Genomic DNA, 24,145 nt, shown 5'->3' on the forward strand with positions numbered 1-24,145 from the left:
ATAGAACTTTCGTCGCGTTATTCGTGCATCAACAATGCCACCGCTGATAACACATATTAACTAAGGCTGAAATATTTACAACAAAATAAAGTGTTGGTTATTTGCATTTATTTTAACAGTATCTACTCAATTCTATTTTATCAATAATCAAACAAAATCATCAAAACGATCACTTGAGACAAATCGACATAATCACAATCTTTCAACAGCCGAACTGAACAAGGCAGGCCTAAAGTCAGGTTGATAGGGCGAGTTACTGATTAAAATAGGTGATCGGTAATCGAAGCAACATCAAGACATGAAGGAATCATATGCCCCTTGCAGAAAATACTATCATGACTTGAATCAACAAAAGCTACTAGCGTCGTAAAAATGACACAGAACAGCTCTGTAACCAGAAAGTGGGGTTATCAAGTGAGTAATTTGAAAAACATGCATACCCTACAAGAAATATCTCAAGATGCCCCCTCAACTCGAATATACTCTGCTAATCTAACATAAACTTAACTTACTTCACATTTCCATGCTAAGTTTACAGATAGTTGTTAATTTTCAAACACCATGGCCATAAGTAATGTCTAATTTTTTTTTGAAAAGACACGTCGAAATTGATTTGAAAAAACGCGGGGGTAGAGGGTGGGGGAGGTTTGCAAAGGAGCTTGGGTACGGGAAACAAGCTTCTTTTTTGAACTATTACGAGAGAGGAGGCTTAAGCAGAATCATTACTTAGATTGTATCAAATCATTAGAGAGTTATCAAACCAGAACTAAACTCTTTTGCAGCAGAACAGAGCTCATGATGCGGTCTGCTTTTTAAAGATAAGAAATAGCAGTTTTGTGACAATTCTTCAATTTTCAAACACTATAAAAATAGGTAACTCGTTAGTCCCCAACCTCTTTACTTCGATTGTTGACGCTTTTTTTAGTATAAGCTTGTCTTTTTCATGATTCGGAGGAATTCAGCCTCGTTTATTTCCCCATCGTTATCTCTGTCAGCTTCGTCAATCATTTCCTTTAACACAGGAGAAAAGGACAGTGAAAATTAGTATATATTTTACCGCAATTTTGACAAATATTTTGCGAAAATTTGCGAAAAGGATAAGCACAAAGCTGTGGTAAGAGCAAATAATCGTTAGCAAATCAGTTATTGGCAAATAGATAAGTTTTGACTCAATGAACAAACGGCAAAATAATAACTTCTGACGTTCAAGGAGAGCACTAATCTTTCAGGCAAACCCAAAGATACAGGATCGTGTTGTTGGCTGCTAAAAATTTCTGAGTTTCTGCCAATGCCAATTTTGTATGAAGATAGCGAAACGATTCGGAATGTCAGCCAAAAACTACAATCAAATTTTCAATCTTTTGTATTTAAGTTTCTAATTTGCTTTCTATGCTAAAGAGCAATTTTCAGCTAAAAAAAACTGTGAGAGGAAAGAGCAATTTTACATTATTAAAAGTTATCCTAAGAGAAGTTTGTAGAATTGTATTTCACTCTGACGGTTAACACTCAAGAAACAGAACTTGAGACACATGCCCTACAAGAAAAAGTGTATATTCTAATGGTTCCGGATACGTATTGAAAATTGTGACTTAGTGACAAAATGAGACGGTTTGGACGATATACATAAACGAATGAGGCAGCTCGAATGTATGATAAATCGCAAGCAGGGAATTTAATACACGGAAACTGGTTCTTGATTGCCAATAAGTGATGCGATCGTGACCTTAATATTTTTTTAAATAAATGTCTCTCGTCGATTTCACATTATCAGTAGAGCCTTGTACGATTGTCATATAACAACGAACTTTCATTATTATTATCGCTTCTAGAGAGAAGATTCAACAGTTTACAGAAAATATTTAGGCAAGATTTACACCGATAGGAACTTTCTGAGAATGGCTATAAATCACGAAACATTTTAAGCCTTGGTTCACATTTGCATGGCAGTCCCCTAAAGTACCTGACCTAAGATCTTATATAATCTAAGTGAATATTCAAGACCGCAAGCGAAAGATTGTGCCACCAAGAAGCAAGGATGTTTGAATAAAATAAAGTTTTTGTTTTCGGGAATCGCAGAATTAAGCGTTCATGGGCAGATCCATTGAAACAATTTACTGGATTAGACGATTGAAAAAATGCCACAAATGGATGAAAATCAAGGTAAACCTTCATGTCCTCGGCAGTAAATAATAAATCGATAATCTAATCTGTGCAACAGATTAATTTCAAACTGTTCTCATTTCAAGGCAATCCTTTGAAGTGGCCAAAACACTGCTTTATGTTAAATCTTCGGTGTTACATTCATTTAGAAGAGAATTAGGACCGTGCGTCGAGCCCAACTGTGCCTAAACGTGTTAATTTCAGGTGATTACCGGCTTAGGGTCTAGCAATTCGCTGAAAAATCCTTTCCCAGTACAGCACAGAGCGGCGAAATTTGACTTGCAACACAAAATGTCGCGCAGTTGCGTTCTGAACCTTACTAACGCATGCGCATTATTCCGTAAACAGGACAGAAAACAATGAAAATTACTGATGTTAATACCCACAGATATGTCATCAAAGCGTCGTTGTTTATGAATGCGTTATAACGCAGCAATATGCCTAACTTTTTTTTAAAAGTTCTTGCAATATAAATTGAAGATAGCACGGAAAAGCGGAAAGGTAGCATAATAAAATTAATTTACGTCTGAAACTCCACGGAGTTGAACTACCTACGATTTATAGCTTGGTGGCAACTTGACTTCGCTTTACAGCAATCTTAAAATTGATTTTCTTCTTTCAAAATGGCTGCCAATCGAATCTTATATCAAATTCAACTGTATTGAATAAAACAGCAGACTCACCTGCAGCTCTTCGTCGGTCAGGTTCTCGCCAAGTTCTTTCGCAACCCTCTTTAAATTTTTAAATGAAATTTTACCCTGCAACGCAAAAAATTCACCATTAGAGAACAAATTCCCCATTTGCTTGCATAAAAACACAAACTGTACAAAGGAATTTAACAAAATAATTTTTCAAAAGTTTAGTTTGTCATAAACATCAGTAGAAATTAATCTGTATAAAGAATTTTGAATTATAGGGCTTTGTATACCGAAGAAATTTTGATTAATGACGATGTCTAGGCAGTGATTTGTCTGCATTCGTTGTGCGTGTTTAAATCGATTTTGATTAGTTTTCTTGTACATTTTAATTGTATATTGAAGGCTAGTGTATTTAATAAATCAATGTAAAATAAAACTTAGACTATTGCTAAAACTTATACATTTGTAGGGATCCACCAAATTTGTTTCTGAGATTTCTGCTTAAAAAATTCCTGCTTAAAAAATTTCGGGACTTTTAAAATGCCTTTTGATTATTAATGAAATCCTCAAAATTTGGAAGATTGCTTCTCCAATTGAAATTTCAGTTTTAATGGGAAAATGCGCAGCAGTGAATGTTACACTAGTCAGTAGGGATGTATAAACATGCAGAGAAAAGCTTAAAATGCCAAGGTATTACCCTGTAAATATGCAAGTCCCCCACCCCCACCCCAGAAAAAGATAAGTAAAGCACAAAACAAAGGAAAAGGCAGAGTATCAAATCAAACCGAAAATTTAAAAACCAACTTACAGTATTGTCATCGTCAAATAGTCGAAATGCCTTCAAAATTTCCTCTTTTGAATCTTTCTCACTCTGTAAAAAGTAAGTGGAAATTTTTTATTTGAAGATCTACAAAATGACAAATGACAAATTTTGGTTCAACTATGAAAGATTCCTTTAAATATCATTTTAATACCCGGACAATAAAAATATATTTCCTTTTCTAGTTAAAAAACAAAAAACAACAGAAAGCAATAATACAAAACAGAGACGCCGGAACGACCAGGGGAAAATGGGGGCAGGCTTTAGTAAAGGGGCACTTGAAAACAAATGCTCAGTATGTGCTAATTCTTTAGCGACAGCCATTTTATTTCGATCTTCTGTAGGCATCTTGAAAACGGACTAAATTCTGCCATAAGAATTTTTTCCTAAAACTTTTGAGAAATATTGTCATGAATAAGGCACTACAGTCCGAATGTCACACGAATATCTTTCATAATTTCAGAAGGCCTATGTCAAAGGCACTTCTATGAAAAGGGCAAGAGGTGCGGTTTCCCCGACACCCATTCCCGGTTCCCCTGGGGTGAAGTGAAAAACTGGAAAATGAAGATATTCAAGATAATTTTTTCAAAGGGAGCATAAAGAAATGAAGTAAAATAACAATGCTTTTAACTTTCAACCAGGTTCAATCAAACAATTTACCCGAAAGTTGACCCTAAAACAATGTTTATTAAAGAGCCTAACAAAATACTTTTGCTATAATTTTGAGAACCTCTTATAAAAAGCACTAAATTTAGTCAAGTTAAACATAGACGAAGCACTATGGCAATTCTTGGAAAATGCAGGGTATTTTATGAATTTGTGATATTCATCAACCGTATCAAACTGGCAGGTTGGTGCACATCACCTACTTAAAGCCAACATATCATAAAAATTGAAATTTTTGAAAAAGATGGGCTTTTGTCAATTATATATCCATAGAAATTTAGAGGAGACTTAATGGAAAAAGATCTTTAGATTGAATAAGAAATAAATTTTCTTATCAGACTGCAGATCAAATTTCCATTGCCTTGGGAAGTGACCTAGCGTTTATTATTAAGTTTTGTGAATTACTGGAAAAGAAAATTGTGTGCTAGACACGAGTGTCTGAAAAAGATTGCCTTTTCAATGCAAAACTCTTATTGAGGAAATTCTATTTTCAGTGATAATTACCAAAATGCTGTTTCAAGATTTCCCGGAATAGCATAAAGTTGTTGCTATAAAACACTGTTAATAATTAAATTTCTCGATAATCATATAAAGCAACATCTGCATGTTGCATAATATCTTAGACATAATACTGAAAAAGCCCACCAAAGATCGATTCCGGTGGTGTGGAATGATCCACCTGGTATATTAAAGCGAACATTTAGCAAAGTCTGATTTCAAATGTTCACAAAAATCGTCCTATAGTAACCTGAGAGAATTGCTTTTTGTACATAAATATCGCACAATCATAATGAAAAAATCTTTTAACCACTTTTTCTCTTATCATTAGGACTTGAACTACATTTTCATGAGAACTATATCTTTAGGGAAATTCAGGGGCATTATTGCCTTGATATCGTGAAATATTCTAAAAAACAATGTCATTCGCAGAAATAATATAGAAACAAGAAGAAATTGTTTTATTCAATCAACTACGGGTGTATCAGAGAAAATAGAACAGAATGAAAAGTTTCGGAGGTAGCCTCTAAACCTACCATTTTTGCTGACATCATTTGGAGAAATTCATTAAAATCTATCGAGCCAGACCCATCCTTATCTATATCAGCAATCATTTTTTTGATTTCTTCTTTCTTAGGTTCAAAGCCAAGAGCTCTCATTGCTACCTGTTAAAAAAGAGACGCAACAATGATGAATATCAAAAAATCGAAAAATTAAAAAATCATAGCTAATTTAATCAAAGTATACAAAATCCGGCTTTTGTGCAAGATATGGCACTAGGAGTCTTTGTTTTGTACGGGTTCCAAAAGAAATGTTTTTTTGGGAAAGGGCGACTTTGCTGCGCTTGAGTTCTATATGTTTGAAATGACAGTAATACCTTTTCATGTCAATGGATCCTTAAATGCTGCTGGCAGACGTTATTTTGCTCAAGAGATGAGTGGAGACATTGGAATTTTGATGAATAAAAAGAAGGCATGCCCGAGCATTTTCAGCAGATATAAGCAAAATTATAATCATAATGAAGATTTCATTTGGCAAACCCATTTATATCAGCATTGCTACTTTTGAAATTCTTAAAGATATTTGTCATAGGATCGACTGAAACTCTGTCGGTTGTTTCATCATCAACAGGGGCGTAGCTAATGGGGGGTGTAGGGGTGTGACCCCAATCCAATACTTCCAAACAGTGGTAGAATTCGGGCAAATACTCGGGCATTTAAAAGCACATATCACTAACTTGAATATAGGTATTTATATTATCAAGATAAAATAAGAGAGGTTCTCTTATTTTATCTTGATATTTTTTATAGATACAGTATATAAATTGAGATAAAATTTATTACATTAACTATTAAGTTTTTCATCAGAATACTTATCAATTTAATTTTCGGGAAATTTATGGCAAACGGGAAAATTCGAGCAAAAATTTTTTGACACTCCCCCCAATACTTAAGTTATCAATACGCTCCTGATTGAAAAGGGTAAAAACGTACTTTCTTTTATAGCAAAATCTTTTACAACGTAGACTTGCTAAAATAACATACCTTGAGTTCTTTCGCATCAATGGTGCCCGACCCATCTGTATCAAAAAGATCGAATGCTTCTCTTATTTCTTGTTTTTGTTCTTCTGTCAGCTCTGGCTTTGGACCTGAATTCGAAAAAAAGAAATAGGCTACAATCATGAAGCAGATATGTATATCCTTGAGCAAACAACATATCTTTCCTGACAGAAAAGTGCAAAAAAGGGAAAGAAATTTAAAACACATTGTACCAGAGATATCGAGATCCAAGTTCTGGCTTTTTTTTTATTTTAAATCTGTGGGAGATGCTACTGTCAAAATGACACTAACAATTGACAATACCATAGCAAAAAGAAAAAAGCAACAGTCCAGTTAATTCGTTCAGTTCAAAAGAGTACAGAACAGAACGGTGCCGTTCAGAACAGTACACTACAGTTTTAGAAAATGACACAAGACTTGGTATACAGAATAAACATCGTCACATAATTACATCACATGAAAAAAATCCAAATTTGAGATTAAAAAATATTTAATACAAATAGTTTTTCTCAGAGAAATCATTAAAGAGCATCCTCTTTTCAACAGTTCATGTGATGGAAAGTCAGGATTCTATAGAAAAACATCTACAAAAAGCCTTTCTCGTAGCAAAGATTGTTTTTTTCTCTTGAACCTAAACAAGCAGATAGGAGTGCATGCATATGAAGCATACGTTTGTACCTCGTTTACTATGACTACCGACTGAACTTCCATGTTTCTTTACTTCTCTTAAAAGCTGTCGCTTCTCTGTCACTGACAAGCCAGTATACATGTGTTTTTTTATCCCATACTCCATGTTCTTTAGGCACGGAAAAAACCCTACACTGCAGTTTGTTTACTGAAACGATTCTCGCTTGCGATAACTACTACTACGACCGAGCAAGAGTTTGATGTTAAGAATTCTCTCGCTTTTTCGATTTCACCTGTTACACTTCCTAGGCTGTAGGCGAATGGTGTCGAAATGAGTTTGACAAGAAAGAGAACGCGCTAACTGTTTTCTTGTAAAAATACAGAATGGAATAATGTTCTTGACAGATTGCCTCTGTTAGGAGGTGCAAAAATTCCACATTAGCAAAGGCTGGCCAAGAAACGTGTATCACAACTGGAAAGCAAGTAGCTACAAACAAGGGAATCAATTTAGACCCGTGTTAATTAAACGGATTGACAGAGATCAATGACAAGCATTTTTTCTATACGTTTTTACCGATAAGCGGCAGGCAAATGAAGGTAATACTCGCGTAAGCTTTGTAGCTAGATGTCGAAGTGAAGTATTTCTCTAGCTTCTTGCGAGCAAGTGAGAAATTTATTTTATCAAAAAAGAAACTCCAATAGAGGCTGGTGCTGAAAAGAGGCTACTGAATGCTCACCGATAGGAATCACGTAAACCACGCCCTCTGCAGTCAAAAAATTAATTAAGCGTGTTCATTATTAACTAAGGTGCAAATTAGCTAAGAACGAAATAAGAAAGGGTGCGCGATAGGGAACTTGCATGACTACTAACAACTTTGGCAGAGAGCAATTTAAGCAGTAATAGATAATCACAATAAATCACAGCTGTTTACAGAAAGAAGAACCGACAGCCTTTGCAATTAAAAACCTCAACCCGGTTTTATGTGGTATTACGCACGGGGTAGGAGCTTTACAACATAGAAGTCTGTGTAAAGGAAGATATAGAGGAGCATGTAGTGCAACTCAAAACATACAAAATTTCAGTTAATGTTTAAATATGCTCTTCTTTCAATTTTGATGGCTCTCTTTTCGAGTACTAAAAAAATTTCTATCCTTAAGAATTAAACTGAGAAAGTATTTTTTTAGCTAGCAATTGAAAACTTCTTTCTGTAACTCTTAACTCACGAGAAAGTCCACAGCAGTGTCCAAGCGGTTGAATGGAATGGGTCTGGTATTGTTATGTGGACTGGGGCGAATGGATTGCGTCAAGGCCTAAATGTCTGATTTCTAGTCCGGGTTATATTGAGTGCCGTGCCTTTATACGAATAAAATACGGTAACTGCACAAATTTCTGCTAGTTAAATCAAATCTTGAGGCAGAACCTTAAATCAAATCGAAATTGCTTACATAGTGCAGGAAACATTTTGATGCACTAGTAATTTTAACTTTCATTAAACGACGTAAAATACCCGAAACAACATGTTACGAAACAACTTGTTGATAGCCTCAGATTGTTTGGGTAAAGCCTACTAGGTTAGACAGGTGTCTGTGTTATCCCGACCGAAACTTAAAATAAAAAATAGCTGGATGGACCTAACTTGTAAATTCATGGCTTATTCCGATAGAAACATTTCATATAACTTCGATTGGCTATTAAAATTTCGGTTTGCTAAGCATATTCATGTCTATGATACGGAGAAATAATGACAAGCATTTCCTAAGAACTGACCAACAACATCAACCACACGAAATACCTCTTCCTCTAGGGTCATTCCTCAAGCTTTTCTGCTTTGCGAGCTGGAAGTCGAAACGTCGTTGATGAGACGGGACTGGAGAGTTCATCACTGCACAACTACCGCGCAACCGCAAGGACTAAACGGTTTCGTATAACGAACGACGATACTTGCTTCCATTCACAATGTATAAAGTATGAGAGATAACCAATTTCTAGTTGCAAATACAAACATACCCGCTCTATTCTCACCCACCTTCGGGTCTGTTTCACTGAGCGGCAGTCCGAAAATAAAATTTGGATAAATAATAGGTCACCAGACAAATATTTGAACGTTTTAGAGCAAATTAAACATCCACTGGCAGGTGAAATGCGAAATCTTTTGCGCTAGGATTCCAGCTAGAAGCGAAAGCAAAGTGAAAACAAAATACAATAAGAGAAACGGAATTGAGCGAAGATTTGCTAGGAATGAGCACAACAAAAGATTTAGCTGATCTAAAGCCCCATTTCAAATATGGAGTTCACTAGGTAGACCTTGGATAATACCTTTTTACAATTGCGCAAGAAGCAAACGAAATAAATGTACTCTCACTTGAGTTTGAAACCACAAAGGCAAAGAAGGCAATGCCTAGATCGAGCCTTTTGCAACGATGCTCGTAAAAAACAAACATCCATAAACAATGTTAGAAGTAAAAAAACATCAACAAGCATATCGGTCCTAAAGGCACGAAATAAAAATTTGATAAAATGCTTTCAGCATGACGAAAGATTTATTAAGAAAGAAATACAGAGAAAACGAAGGAACTCGCAGAGCAGTCTGTTTCTTAAATCCTAAACTTCTTAGAACATGTGGATTATTTTCTACAGCTTACTGCTGGACAGAATCAAGAATAGATTGCTTTTGTGAGCACCCCCTGAGCCACCCCCTTCTCGATTTGACCTCGCAATTTCGTTGACCGAAGGTGGATCTACAGCCATAAGTCTGACTACGGCCAATCTCAGTAATGATTGATGAGCAGGTTACCAATAGAAGCAAGAAGACAGAATCAAAAAGCGACGAATTCACTTCTGTAAATTGAGCTCGTGTCATACTAACGGGTAGGTCAAGATATCTGAATTGAACAATACCAAACCAGTTGGTTAGACCTTTCGGCTCATTTTCAATAGCAAATAGTGTATAGAAAATTGATTTTGAATTTATTTCTTGATGCTTTGGTAACAGTCGTGATGGCAGAAAATAATACAGTTATAAATAGGTTGGATATTGCTGCATCATCAATAACTTAGCGTTGAATGAGACCCTTGCTGGTTGATTGTAAGCCCCCTCGTGTGCTACTTGCATTGAAGACGATCGCTTTGCTTTTCTGCGGTACATACAGATTTTGCACCCATGGAATATCCAGCCCACGATATTAGAGGGCTATCCATAACGACGTCATAAAGGTGGTTTAAATGCGTGCTACCTGCATTGAATTCCCTTGCAAAGGCCCTTGCAGCAAGATTACATTACATGCAAGGATTTTCTGAAGTAAAAGGACTCCCGTTATAATCCTCAATTTTGTTACGACAATTCAGGGCCGCAGAGAGGGGGGCAAGGGGGCAAATTGCCCAGGGATTCGAGGTCTAAGGGGCCTCTTAATGTAATGAATTTCATTTTCAAGATTGAATTAATGAAAGGAATCGAAGTATGCCTAAGTAAAATGTTTTTAACGATTGCAAGAAAATGATTGCAAGAAATATTCTGAACTGAGTTTTAGATTAATCTAAAGGTTTTGCCCCAGGGCCTCCGAAACCTCTCGGCTGCCTTACGACAATTCGGCGTGCAATACGAAAACTTTATGTATCAGAGCATGTACTTTCAAAGGGGGTCGACACTGAAATACAGAGTGAAAAACCCACTAAAATGATGCCATAGTATGATTTGAGATCAAACTCTTCAACGAAAGCAATCGCTTTGATAATAATTGAAAGTTTTGGAGTTAGAATCGGGTTGAGTGAGTACAAACGCCAATTTTGAATCTAAGGAGAGGTAGGAACGAGATGTTCGAAATGATGAATAAGAGAGTGCGAGAACATTAAGGATTTATAGTAATAACATAGGATAGCCTCATTAATAACCAAAAGGCAAAGGGAGACTAGACCATCGATTTTAAAAACAGATCCAAGCATAGAATTGAGGGTTCAAGAAGATCCCTTCTCTCCATTAGGATGTCTAACTCCCAAAATTTGAAAACCCAAAATCGCGTTCGTGGATTTTAAATCTTGACCGGGCATCTAATGTCAAACAGAATCTGGCATTGTAGCCATTAGTTTTCAATCATTAGTAATTTAGTTGTATGTAGTTTAACATTGCCTGTTGGCCATGGGGTAGCCAGTATCTTTCCCTCCCCTTGATATCGTCCATATGGTGTAGTATAGAAACTAGGTTAAGTATAGTAGAAAGTAACATATTTTGTAATATTTTATATGCATTGGAAAAATCTGGAAAAAGGAAACAATGCACTAATTTTGATCCAAAACCATACGTTGCAGAAAAGTCTTTTAGGAAAACAAACTTAGTGTTCATAACATTTTAAAGGCTGAATCATACTTAGCATGAGACATAAAAATCAATTTAAGTCCAATACTATCAGATACAGTGACTATGGGAGCACTAACAGTCATTTCATACTTTGATAGAAATGCCCCATTTTAGACAAAACAAATACCCTGGTTCTGTTGCCGAATGCAAGGACATGAGCAAACCAGAAGAATATAACAGCCACGTATAGTTCTATAAGCCCAAATTGAATTTGCCAGAGACTCTACTTGGAGCAAAAAAATTAGGCCAAAGACGAACTTCTGAACAGAGCTCGATCTTAACATTATAAAAGAAACTTATTTGTTAAATACATGCCAGGTCAGCTCTGTCTTCTGCAGCAGCAACAAGTTAACTTTAATTGATTGTTTGCAGACCTGATAGACAGCAGACGAAAACAACCACCATCAACAGGTTATATAATCGTTAATTGGGAATAACTTGACTTTCTCTAAACAACTAACTCAGTCATATTGATGTATTTAACGATCACATGCACTCTCATTGCTTAAATTGCTTCAGATTGTCTCTTCAACGGTTTCAGGTTGTGCCTATTTTTAATATCATTGATCCAAATCTCAATCCACACTAAACGTACAATGATTATGTAAAGTAGATGTTCACACATACACCAGGAAGAATATACAATTTTCGATTAGAAAGTCAATTCTAAAAATATTTACTCAGCGTCGCAGAGTGAGGCTACCCAGGAATAAATCACATATTATTTGTACAATTTTCCCAAGTATTTTTATAATTATTTGTTTTATCAATGACGAGGTCTTCCAATAAACCCATCGAATTCAACTAGTATCTGCTTAGAACACGACTTTTCATACGAAATGTTGACTTGAAAGGACCAGAAGACCTTCCAGATTTTTCTCAAAGTAACTCCTAAACTTTTGATGAAATTTTACCATAAGAATTGCATCGAACTAACAAAACAGACGAAGAGAGAAAAGCAATATACACGTGACACTGGATCGTCACTCAAGCCTAGCTATGTCAGTATGGTGAATAATTCATAACAAAAACTGCTTTTGAGATAATAGAAAATTTTTTTATAAACCATAAGTAAAACTTTTAGAATTATAATTTCCATCTTTTGAAAACCATTCACAATGCAATTATGGTAGTTTAAAAAGATCAAACTTTTTACATATAAAAAGATAAAATTGTTTAGTGCCTTTGATTTAAGAGTTTAAGGTAGGACATCAACAAATGATAGTGTTATTACCAACAAAACATTATATTTCCCCTATAATATTGAAGGTAAAATAACCACCGCATAATAAATTGAGAAAAGATAGATAGAATATATTCAATTAATATTTATCTTACATATTTCTCTTAGATGGGTCAGTAGGTGAAATGCTTCAGTAGGGGACATTTCTCTACAGAGGTGCAAAAAGATTGGATTTAACTGATATCACAAGTCGAGTATCATATCAAAACTTGCATTATGTTCTCCAAAAACATGACAATTCAGGTCATTGCAGGCTTAGATGAAACACAGGATTCTGAATTTTGAATTGCTTGATATGAAACATCAGCAGCGCAAGTCACGAAGAGACAAAAGTTTTACGTTAAAGGGTCTCGTGCAACAAGAAAGAGGAATAAGGTTATTGAAATATGCTTCACGAAAAATGTAGGTCCAAGTAGACAATACCGACAGGTTGCCATAATCCGATGGTAGACAGTAATTGACAACATTATTTAGAAGTGGTTTCTGTTTAAAGACAAGCAAAAAAAGTCAGACTACATCAAAATCACCAAACATACCAAGTTTGATTGGTCCACTGCCTCTGTGATTCCTAACACTAACACTTTTTGCACTCGAGCACCCAATGCCCATGAAAACCATTACGAAAATGTCACTAACTGTTCTTGGGGTGGAAACAGCTAGTGATTGCCTACGTCACAGTACTGTCTGAACACCATCTGCAGAGAAGCCTTTCTACTGTGCAAGTAGGGTTCCAACAATGAATTCAGAAAGACGAAACTAGTTCTATATGAACATCAATTAATAAACCGGCCACCTGATAGCAACTTATAAACTCAATTGTGGAAAGCGTGATATGAATAAGCGACGGGGGACCTGTATAATGACGAGCGAAGCACTCGATCCTAAAAAGCATCAGCATCATTATGCAGCAGTATGAAGGAACTTAAGCTAGCTTTCTGTGACAATTATTTTCAGATAATTACGAAAACATTTGGTATGGCTTTGCAAGCGATTGACCACTATCTTGTCCATTTTCCTTGCTTTAGCTTAACAAAAGACAAAGTAGAAAAAAGAGATAATCATTTCAAGGGGTAGATCGACTAAAATGTTCTGCTCAGAATTTGAAGCTCGAAATTTAGACGCGTTAAATGCAGATGTTTAACTTTAAATTAAAAATTATAGGTATGCTTTATGAAAAATTGCAGGTCTGCCGTATGCATCCATGCAAAAGTTGCACTTTAAATAAACCTAGCTTTGAAAAATTTGGAAGATAAGAAAAAAGACATTGTCAGGGTATTACACCTTCTCATAATCCAAATTCAAAGCAGCAACCAAGTCTGAAGAATAGCTAATAGGAAAAAGCCTTAGGAGAAATCACTGCATGAAATCTCGCACACCTTTGGTCGAAATCCCATTGTTTAATCTGAAAATCCTGGAAATCCTTTTTTCGTGGAAACCTCGTACGCGGTTTGAAAGAATGAATTGCCCCTTCAGAGCCATTGCGCTGCTTTTCCCTCCCTACCACTTATTCAATGACATGGGTTACGAATTTCAGATGTAAAACTTTATGAATGTAGATGAAATTGATGTTTAATTGACATTTCTACAAAATCTTCTTGAATTTAATTAAACCTATGAAAAATGCGGCAACGAACGCAACAACCCGGTCAACTTAACAATTACTGTTAAAACAAAAGATTCTGTCGCTATGCAATAATAATCCACATCACCATCAACTAGCATTAACAGTCTAGCGAGTCTTGAAATCATTACAAAAGTAACTTATTATTGATTTTAAACCAGATAAAGAAATTCTGGCTTAGAATGGTTTGAAAAAGGTATTGATATATTTTAAATATATGTAAATCATCAGTTATGATATAGTTATATGTCATTTTATTCCCTCGTTCATTCGCTCATTCATTCACTCATTCGTTCATTCGTTCGTTCACTCATTCCATCATTCATTCATTCATTTATTCGTTCATTCATTCATTCATTCATTCAATCGTATACTTATTCACATTTAAAATTATATGTCAAAAACCTACCAAATGACCTTACCTTCAAAAACATTGGGCGTCATAATGTCTCTTTTAAATGCAACATTTTTCAACAATGACGAGAGATTATTGACGAGAGTAGTCCACAGAAAACAGATATTTAAAATTCTTAAAAAGAGGCAGAAGCATGCGGTACTGTAGAAATGTAGGTAAGAAAACGGCATGTATTTTAACGCAATAGTTAAAGTAACAAAAACTTTGTTTCAAGGTGTGGGAACTTTTCAAAAGGGTCTGCCTTCACAGCTAACTGGAACTAGTTGCCTACAAGGACTCGTTTACAGGAAGCCTTTTATTTTCTATCGCGAGGAATGGTGAGAAAAAATGCTTGCTACTGAGGGGCCAATAGACATCGAGTGGCCGAAGTGGTGAGTCAATCAAATGTACATTTGCTCTCCTTGAGTCTTTCTTAATCTGAACCTGGATATAATTTCTGTTCACCGTTTGACCACTACAAAAAGCTGGACGAACAATAAAGTGCTTTTTAATGCAATTTCGATTGATCTAGAAACAAAAGGTTTATTTTTCTTAATTCGTGTTCAGGGTCTCGGGGATTTGTGACAGAAAAATTAAGCAAAATAATTTTAATATGCACGTGGATCAACGTCCGATTATAATCGTTTCATGAGGTTGGGCATGTCTAAAGTAAACTATTCACCTTGCAGGTTCTTCTAAAGGCTTGAAACTGTTTAGTTAATAGCACTTGCGATGCGATGTCCATTAAAGGAGTTTGTATAAGAAGTGCTATACAAACCTTGTAGCAACCTGTCCAATTTCAATAGATAGCACTTCGGGTAAGAGTACGGGTATGGATGAATAACACTAATAAAGCGGTTCGCTCGATTAATAAATCAATTTGATTGAAATCAATAGCTGACTGTTTGTACATGTTTGTACCTAAATGTGAAGGTATTGCACAGATCAGAAATTAATTTATTTTTGATATATCACATCTCAAAAGGTTTTGAAGATTAGATCTCTGAAATTCGGAGTCTGAAGCCTTTATGAAACTTAAGTTACTAGGCGCGAATCTCTTGAAATCAAAGTTATAAACAAAGTTGAAATAGTCATCTGCATAGCATAAAATACACACTTCACTAACAGCAAACAACAATGGCTTAACTATTTTTCATTTTCTCACTTTAGAATTGAATTTGAAAGAATGTGTTCCTATATCTAATATGTCAGTATGCTTGTAAAGATTCAAAGGGCCCTTGGACGGTACAATCCTTGTAAAGTCTATGGATTGCCACTAACGTCAATGTTCAAAGGCAAATTCAGCTATCCTCCTCTCCCCCTATGAACACCATTGGCTTCCTTTGAAAAAGAATCAGATTATGGAGTAAATTTTTTCTTGTGACTTGTATGATATCTGTCTAGACTATTGACATTGTTCTGGAAGGGGAAAGGGGGGATCTAGTCTGAAAAATAAAACAACACAACGAAAATTGTTGGGTGTTCAAGGAGATGTTTCCTATGAACATTCAAAGATTCAATTCTCCTATGAACATTCAAAGATTCAGTTCTCCTATGAACATTCAACACCGACGTCAAAAAAGACCCAGGCCGCTCTAATTGTTGGGAGTACTGGCTGTTAGATTGATGGCTTTCATCGATTTTCTTTTTGTTCCAACATTTGATTCCGAATTGCAGTTGAAGAATTGGTCTTCTGCTCTTGTAACATTGATGCTGCTATGATAAGTTAAACATCGAAACGAGGGTGCCGTAGCACTTTGAGTAAAGTCCGCTTAAAAACACATGATTACAGGGACGACTACAACTGCGCATGCTGCTTCAGCGCACAAAGGGGACCGCGGATATGTTTTTGCCAGGTGGACACTAGCCTCAAGAAAGTGCGCTATTGATATCACGTGCACGATGTAATAGTAGGAAATATTGTTATCAAAGAGGCGGGTAATGTCCTTGATTTTGAAGATTTTTGATGCTGTCGCAAATTCGCATCGCTCAATATTGATTCACCCCTTAATCAATGTTGACCTTCTTGTAGCAAAGTAAAGATATACTCCTTTTAACAGCCTACAGTTTACGTATAGGCTACATCCTTTATTTAAGGATGTAAAGCGAAGACTTCGGATTAACATACCTCAGTTCATCAAACAACAAAGCAAAACTCCTGTAACTAAACAAAGCAAGGAAGTCTATAGAAGGGCTATTTACAAACAGAACACCCCAAACCTCCCATATAAGGCAAAAACTCGGGACAAAGTCACTTTTCGTTCTCGAGAGGTGCTTGCTGTTTTGAGGTGCTTTCTCCAAGGCTTTTAAACAAAACAAAAGAATCGGAACAAAAACAAAACAATTTGTTCGTTGTTTGGACACTTCTTTTAAAGGGACGCGTTCATCAAAGGGGGGTTTGCTGTTATGTGAAGAATAGAGAAAATGGAGTTAGCAGATCCATAGCACTTGTCAAAAATATTTAGCTAGAATTAAAACTTTAGCCGGCTGATCAAAAAAGAACGCAATTCCTAATGTTTTAAAAAAATTACCTTACAAGATTGGTCTCACAAGTAAATATTCACAGCTTGGTGGCAAGTTGGCTGCATAGCTGCTGTTAAAATTGGCTAAACTACTGTAATTAGAGACTACATAAAACCCTTAACTCTTACTACACCTTCGTGACGTGTTATAGAGGTTTTGTAAATGAGGTTTTTCGCTTCAGATAGCTGAAGTGTTGGAAACTGCTAGAAGTTTGCCCTACACTGATACTTCAGGTTTCAAAAAGGCGCACAACTCTCTATATCGACAAAAATGAGCTCCAACGAACCTATAAAAGCTGTAGTTTAAAACTGATTTCATGTCTTAAACTAAAAAACACAACGAATAGTATTTCTATCATTTCTATAAAATTACAAAATATTTACAGCTATTCGAGAATGTTGGAGATAACATCTTGAAAAAGAAAAGAAGGCGATTCGGCATTTGCGCACAATGTGAATAGTATAGATATCATAGATATATTGTACGGTAGGTTTAGGATATAATGAGGATGGCGAGCGAAGGTATCCCAAGCAAGATTCCGCAGGCCCAAGGAGAATAGCACAAATATTCATATTAAAAGGGAGCTTTTACTTATTTAATATCTGTTAGACTCGCAGAGATTTAACAGCAGTTAATGCCACCAGGGAGGAGCATGGGTTTTGGGTCACTTGACATGTCGTGCTGGGGGCACGACCTTCCAGTGACATGGTGATCTAACCTCTAGAAAGTCAAAATTAAATTTTCCAGCGTTGTTTCTTGGATTTTTATTACCCACCCTCCTCCCCTTCCCTATTTTTTTCTTTCCTTCAAATGTTCCCTAACTTGTTTTTCTCTCTCTTTTTTCCCGCGGTTCTTTTGCCGTGGGACAGGTGCATTAGCCGGAAATATTTTCCCTGTTACAATCACAGCCCATAAAAGGTATAATTGTTCAGGCAGTTTAAGGGCTGATGCATTGTTCGCCCACTTTCTGATGTTGATCAATGTCCCTCCCTGGTGAAGTATTAAGAATGAATATTTGGATTTCGCTAAAGATACTTCTACCTGACAGCTCAGTTACAATTGCTTCCAAATAGATCTCAAAGACAAATTAGGTGTTGCTAAAGGATGAATTCTGTCACCTGTGCTGCTTGTTCTATTCTCAACAAAATTAAACTCTGACTAATCAATCACGTGGTTTGTGGGCAGTACCACAATTATCGAGTTAATAAAATCAAACGAAGAGAAAGACAGTTGCTACCACGAATTGTCAGTTATGAATACCAAAATTCCCAGCCACATGTTGCATCGTCCAGCTAAATAAAACTTGAGAATTGCATAACATTACGACTTACCGGCTTTCTTCTTTCCAGCGGCTTGCAAGGCGCCTTTTCTGTATGACGATGCCTGGAAAGAGATAAAACGGACTTTGAACAAACAGAATGAATAATAATCACTTTTAAACTGGAGGGCCATTTAACAAAAGCAGCATTTTCCCCTCTCACTCTCATCCCTTCAAACCTATTACAGACGATTATATCCACCCGAAAACCCCAGACACTGTTGAGCTATTGTACCTTGATGGAAACTTGTTATTTTGAATTCCAGTTAAACTATAGTTACAAATCTCACTATTACAAAGGTAATTTGTAACTGGTTAGCCTGTTTTTACAAAATAAAACTAATAATCGAAGTAACGAGAAAAGAAAAAAACCCTTTTAAAGAGGAGAAGCTCTGGGTTAGTCCAAGTTTTGTTTCTTAAGGAGAATACATAGTGTGTGGTGCGAATGGAGATGCTTGAAAATTCGGAGATGAGATAGCGTTTCTGTTGATGATCAATGGACAAAGAATCACACATGTCGATGAATGCTGCAGAAGTTGCCAGAAATACCAAGTGAACTGATGTAAAAATTGACAAAAAAGACTGATTTAAACCGATTTTTAAGTCAGATATGAGGATGGCATATCTCTTTGACTTTCCGTTAGCATTGAAGTTGAGATTTGTTTCAAAGTCCATGGTTAGCTCTAAAACGTACAGACAGTTTTCCTTAGTTCTGAGAAGTAAGTCAGGGCGTAGTAAGTATTTCTAATTTGGTTTCAAGTAGCTTTTGTTTCCTTGATGTACAAATATTACGAATTCGTTTGGGTGTCGAGCACATGTTTAAATCTGATCGTTTCGCGCCCCACAATCCTTAGATACTTTTGTCGCAGCAGGGATGAAGAAAAAAATTTGAAAGCAGATTATCGTAGCAGATTTTACATGTTATTTAACGGAGAGTGGTAAAATGCTTAATTTTCGGCTTTGACCTAAATTTGTTCACACTTTTCGGGGCTGTGATTGGCTCAGCGGTGAGAAAGACCACGTGATTTAGCGCAAGCCTTCAGCCAATCAAGATTTGAGCCCTATGCTGTTTTCCTTGACAATTTCCTGTGATTCAGACTCGTGGGTTTCATCTTTATTAATCACTAAGCAACACCGCTTGCTGATCATCGACTTCTTGGTCATGGCTTTCTTCATCAATTACGATCACTATTAAAAAGTTAAATGCAATCATCAACAATGAAACTTTCATGTTAGTTTCCAAATCCATTCTTAGAAACAATATACCTCCTTTTTCAGTCTGATGTCTCGAAAACTAAACTCAGAACAATTTTCAGACCTCCATGTGGAATTGGCGAAGGGGAAATACTTTTCAAGGCGATTGCTCATTCTTCAGCAAAAAAAGACCATGCTATTGAAATTTTGCATTGTAAATGTCCAACGACTTCTGCTGTTAATTTTCCTGTAACCTTCAATTTCAAAGCACAGCAAATGGGTATTCTAATAAGTGCAATTATATAATTCTCCTTTTCAGCAAAAACTTTCAGACATTTCTGTGGACTTTTACTGGATGTTTTGCCATAACATTCCAACCTCTGCTAACGACATTCTGAACCAATTCAAATTAATTTGGCCTGCCTCACTTGATTTCATTAGCTTTGTTAAAAATTTTTACAGATTGCCTCAAGGTCAATTATCAATTTTCTCATCAAGTATTTTCATTCACAAGAAAGCATTTCACATTGGTTGGGTGATGCAAGCAATTGCTGATAATAAATTGATAAGATTATAGATATACCCCCATGACATAAAAGCTTCCTTAACTCATTCTACTTAGGAAACTCTAATGTATTTCTTTTGGCCTGAACAGATGTTTTGGAAATGTCACAATACAATTACATCCCAAAGAAAGGCAGAAGGAATTCAAATCTTTTAAACACAGCAGACACATTTCTCTGTACACATTAGAATAAAGAAATAAACAGAATGTAATCAAGACCACAACTTTATCAGTTCGCTTCTTTTTTAAGCAGTGTGCAAGGGCTATAGCTTTATACGTTGTGATGCTAGTTTTCCTCCTGTTTCTTCTATTTTAATTCTATATTATCAATGTTAAATAACTATTGAATTTAGAACATACTTTGCTATCATACAAAAAGCACTTGAACTTTTCCATCTGTACTCTTGGAAATGAGTCCCATGTTTTTTCTCTGGAAGTTCTCGATTTTATGTAAGACAAAAGCCTTTGTTTATAGCTGTAGCTTTCCCTTGTTGATGTAAGAGAATAAACAGGCAAGCATGGGAAGTTGTTGTTGTATAATAACAGGTTTAAGACTTTTCTAGGAGCATAGACAGGTCATTCAAGTGTATGTTAAACAAAAGAGGCCCCAAGAAAGAATCTTGTGGAACTCCTAGAACTATTTCTGTCCACTTGTTGAATGAACCATCGATTTTTCTGCAGCAGCTTCCTGTCAGTTACACTTATGTTGGTGATAACAGTGATACCTATGAACCTGATTTTGACATCTATAAGAACCTTTCAATTTTAAGCTGCAACGGTACAGTTCTGTTGAAAATTGACACTGAGGTAACTTGTATCTTCTATCTTTCTATCTTCAAAGGCTCAACAGGCAGAGACATAGAAACCCAGGAGGATGAGGGGCATAGTACGATAACTGCAGCATTGCTCATTTGAAAGCATAAACCTAGCTACAAGCATCAAGACCTAAAGTTTTTGTGTCTGAAATTATAAATGATTAATTTATACCAGTCACATGACCAAGTGTAATAGAGCTGCTATTACACTGTTGCATGTTCAAATTCATAAAACCTTTGCATCCAATTTGCAGCTTGCATCTTGGAAATACATAACTGCTTGCTGCTATGCATAGTCCAGTTTAGGAAAATTATCACTAGCCCCAGAATGTCATGACCTTTTTGCTGTAAGTACACCTGGACTGGTTGATGATTTTCTATGGATAATTTTGAAAACTTTGTAGAGCTCAGGATAATTTTGCTTTTAAGGAGAAAGCCTTACTATACTAAGGGTAATTTTGATAAAATTTTGAAAGGCAGATACACCAAATAGACCTCAGAATAGTTTTGTCTACAAAATGCCAATTTACCAAATGGAATTTCAGGCCTGGCCGTTTGAGGCGAGCGATAGCTCGCACTTGCCTCCATGTTCCCCTCGCAACCTGAGGCAAGCTATTAATTGCTCTCCTAAACAGAACATGAAGAGAGAATCGCTCCCCTTAAATTTCCATTCATTTGCCCTTTTCCTATTTAGAGAACCCTGAAAACGTACAAGGGTTAATTGGTTTATTCTTGTAACAGCATTTTTTTCCCATAATTGCGTTTTTGCAATTAACTTTTTGCTTGTTGGGCGGTTTTTGTTAAGATAGGCATGGACTTCGAATCTATTTGGAAAGGGATAGTTAAGCAGAAGGTATGTTTGTAGCCATTAGAACCTTTCAATCTTAAGAAAACAGGCATATTTTTGGAAGGAAAGTCGAAGAAATTGGTAGGAATTGTAGATTGGGGGATATAATAGAACAGCAGATCCCTTCCAGCAATAGAAACAAAAATATCCCTCAAAGAGAACAGGGTACTCTGTTTTGCAGATCAAAAACGAACAACCAAAACATGGAATTCCTCTATCCATCAGCATTTACTGAAAAACTGAAAACTGGGTGAAAAACTATAACAGCGACATGTTTCACATTATTGGCAAAGCCTGATCATTGTTCCATCTAGCAGTTTGCGAATCGATCTACTATATAAACATGACAGACTGCTTTTGTGTAGACAGAATGAGTTTGTTTTCACCTTAGGACTCAATTGGTAACATTCTCAACAGGCAAGCGGAACTGATTGGACAACCCCAACAGTCATGTGCTCGCGTTTTCTGATTGGCCTATTTCGATCCAAAACTGAGTATTTTAAGGTAGAGTTCTCCATCTATGTTCGACCGTTTTCCATCGACGAATAACTTAAGTTTGTTTCAAAATTTGTTTTTCAAAGCCATTTTCAAATTCTGTACAGCAAAAAGATTGTTTGGCAAGAGAAATGTTGTTTTTGTGTTGTGCCAGCTTGACATGAAACTGAAAGAGTCTGTTCTTTTAAATACTTTAAGTAAAGGGGGTGCTTAAGTCACGGTTAAAGCAAATGCAAATTGAAAGAAGTAAAACAGCATACTCCTGACTGAGGCTATTAAAGACAACTGACAGATACTAAAGGAGCTTAAGTCATCTGTTGAATGTCTTTAAAGTACATTCTATGTGTTACTGATTTAGCTTGCCTCAGCAAATGAGGGGAGCGATTCACAGCTCACCTGCAAAAATACAAACGGCCAGGCCTGGAATTTAGCTTTCTCACTGGAGAAAAATTTAAAATGCATTCAGATATTGATTCATATGTTTTATAAATGTCATTCCTGACCCTTCTCTGAATATTCATCCCATCATGAGCTATCATGTGGCCCCAAATTGAAAGCCCTGTAAATCTATAAATAAGTTGTCTCCCACTAGCTTTCACATTTACTTCGCACCAAACTAATCTGTTCACAGAACTTGAAATCTTCTAGCAATTAGAGGTTACCTTTTCTTATCTTTTAAAAACAACCACTGCATATGGTTTGCAAACAGTTCAGTACTTTGGTTCTAAGCATTGGAATATTCTTGCCATTCTTTATTGATACAAGCTCTGTTTCAGTTGTTCCATCAAAACTAAAGGTCAGTTTCTACTCAAAATAAATTCTTATAAGTCAGGATTCATTTCTCACATCAGCCATCATTTCTGATGCACATCATGTTTTCTCACAGTTGTTTTTAAAAAATTGTTATTTCTTAGTCTTTATTGGGGAGGAAGGTAACCTTTCCAGAGCTGTAAATCTTAATCAACCAATCTTAAATACAATAATGTAAAGGTTTTTTCTGTATCGATTGTAGTGTATTCTCCTTAGTATTGTGGGGTATCCTGTAGATTAGTAGTTATATAGTAAAACTGTGAAATTGTAATTAGAGGATTGATTGATAAATACATGAAACTGAAACTACACATTCATTTGGAGAAGATGTATTCAATACTTGTAAAAACCAAAAAACCTGTTTGTCAAATGTAAAGCTTACATTGGCTAGGCAAAATAAAGACGACAGTTGGCCAAAAATACTCTGAGCTCATCCCCCTATTCTTTAAAGGATACCCCCCTATTCTTTAAAAGAAATAATACGTACAACCATCCTATACTTGTTTTTAGTACTTCAATTGAATAAATAAAGAGCAAACAGATTGCACAATATGGTACGCAAGCGAAAAAGCCTTCAGTACAGAGAACTGCAAAAGAGCGCCAAACTTTTTATGGCAAGATGAAAACCTTACCTATTGGCCTAAGGAAAGCTCAAAAATCTATCTACAGCTAACCATTGAGAGAGAAGGAGTGCACAAATTAACTTTAACATACATTGAATGTATTGATACTCACCATTATCCGGATTTGATAAGTCTCTGTCAGTTGTTGACGATTTGACCAGTGATAGAAAAACTCCAAAACTTTGACTCTTCACATCAAGCAATGATTTAATCCAACTCAACACGACGCGGTTTTTGTTTAATGTTAGCAACAAACAAGCGTGCTCCTCCGCATAAACGTATAGAGACCGGCAGCTATCAATATTGCAACGTCAGAAAACAGATATAAATGATTAACAACTTTTTGCTGGTACAAAATTCAAAATTGCCTTTGTGAT

The 24,145-nt window shown here is 36.0% G+C and overlaps 1 protein-coding gene across 3 annotated transcripts; it reads right to left on the reverse strand.

Moving 5' to 3' along the window:
- Position 1: 1 nt before the first annotated feature.
- Positions 2-24,026, reverse strand: LOC135686766 (uncharacterized). 3 transcript variants are annotated; one of them, XM_065203088.2, is made up of 7 exons: positions 23,881-24,026; positions 18,433-18,484; positions 6,327-6,430; positions 5,319-5,447; positions 3,607-3,669; positions 2,844-2,918; positions 2-1,011 (listed from the first exon to the last, which is right to left on the reverse strand). In XM_065203088.2, the coding sequence occupies exons 1-7, from the start codon at positions 23,881-23,883 to the stop codon at positions 922-924; spliced, it is 516 nt and encodes a 171-aa protein (XP_065059160.1). In that variant the 5' UTR covers positions 23,884-24,026; the 3' UTR covers positions 2-921. The 3 variants fall into 3 exon arrangements, with proteins under 3 accessions (XP_065059160.1, XP_065059159.1, XP_065059158.1); XM_065203087.2 differs by lacking the exons at positions 18,433-18,484; positions 23,881-24,026 and adding an exon at positions 13,100-13,328; XM_065203086.2 differs by lacking the exons at positions 18,433-18,484; positions 23,881-24,026 and adding an exon at positions 8,762-8,990.
- Between the last annotated feature and the right edge of the window lie 119 nt (positions 24,027-24,145).

The sequence above is a fragment of the Rhopilema esculentum genome, chromosome 6 (genome assembly GCF_057945365.1).
Source record: "Rhopilema esculentum isolate cy_ngs chromosome 6, ASM5794536v1, whole genome shotgun sequence".
NCBI classification, from domain to species: Eukaryota; Metazoa; Cnidaria; class Scyphozoa; order Rhizostomeae; family Rhizostomatidae; genus Rhopilema; species Rhopilema esculentum.

Coding starts and splice junctions, on each gene's coding strand:
- LOC135686766 (XM_065203086.2), bottom strand. CDS start 8,849: ATGAACTCTCCAGTCCCGTCTCATCAACGACGTTTCGACTTCCAGCTC. Junction 6,431..8,761: donor GAATGACCCTAGAGGAAGAG/GTATTTCGTGTG, acceptor TTTCGAATTCAG/GTCCAAAGCCAGAGCTGACA. Junction 2,919..3,606: donor TATTTGACGATGACAATACT/GTAAGTTGGTTT, acceptor TTTGCGTTGCAG/GGTAAAATTTCATTTAAAAA.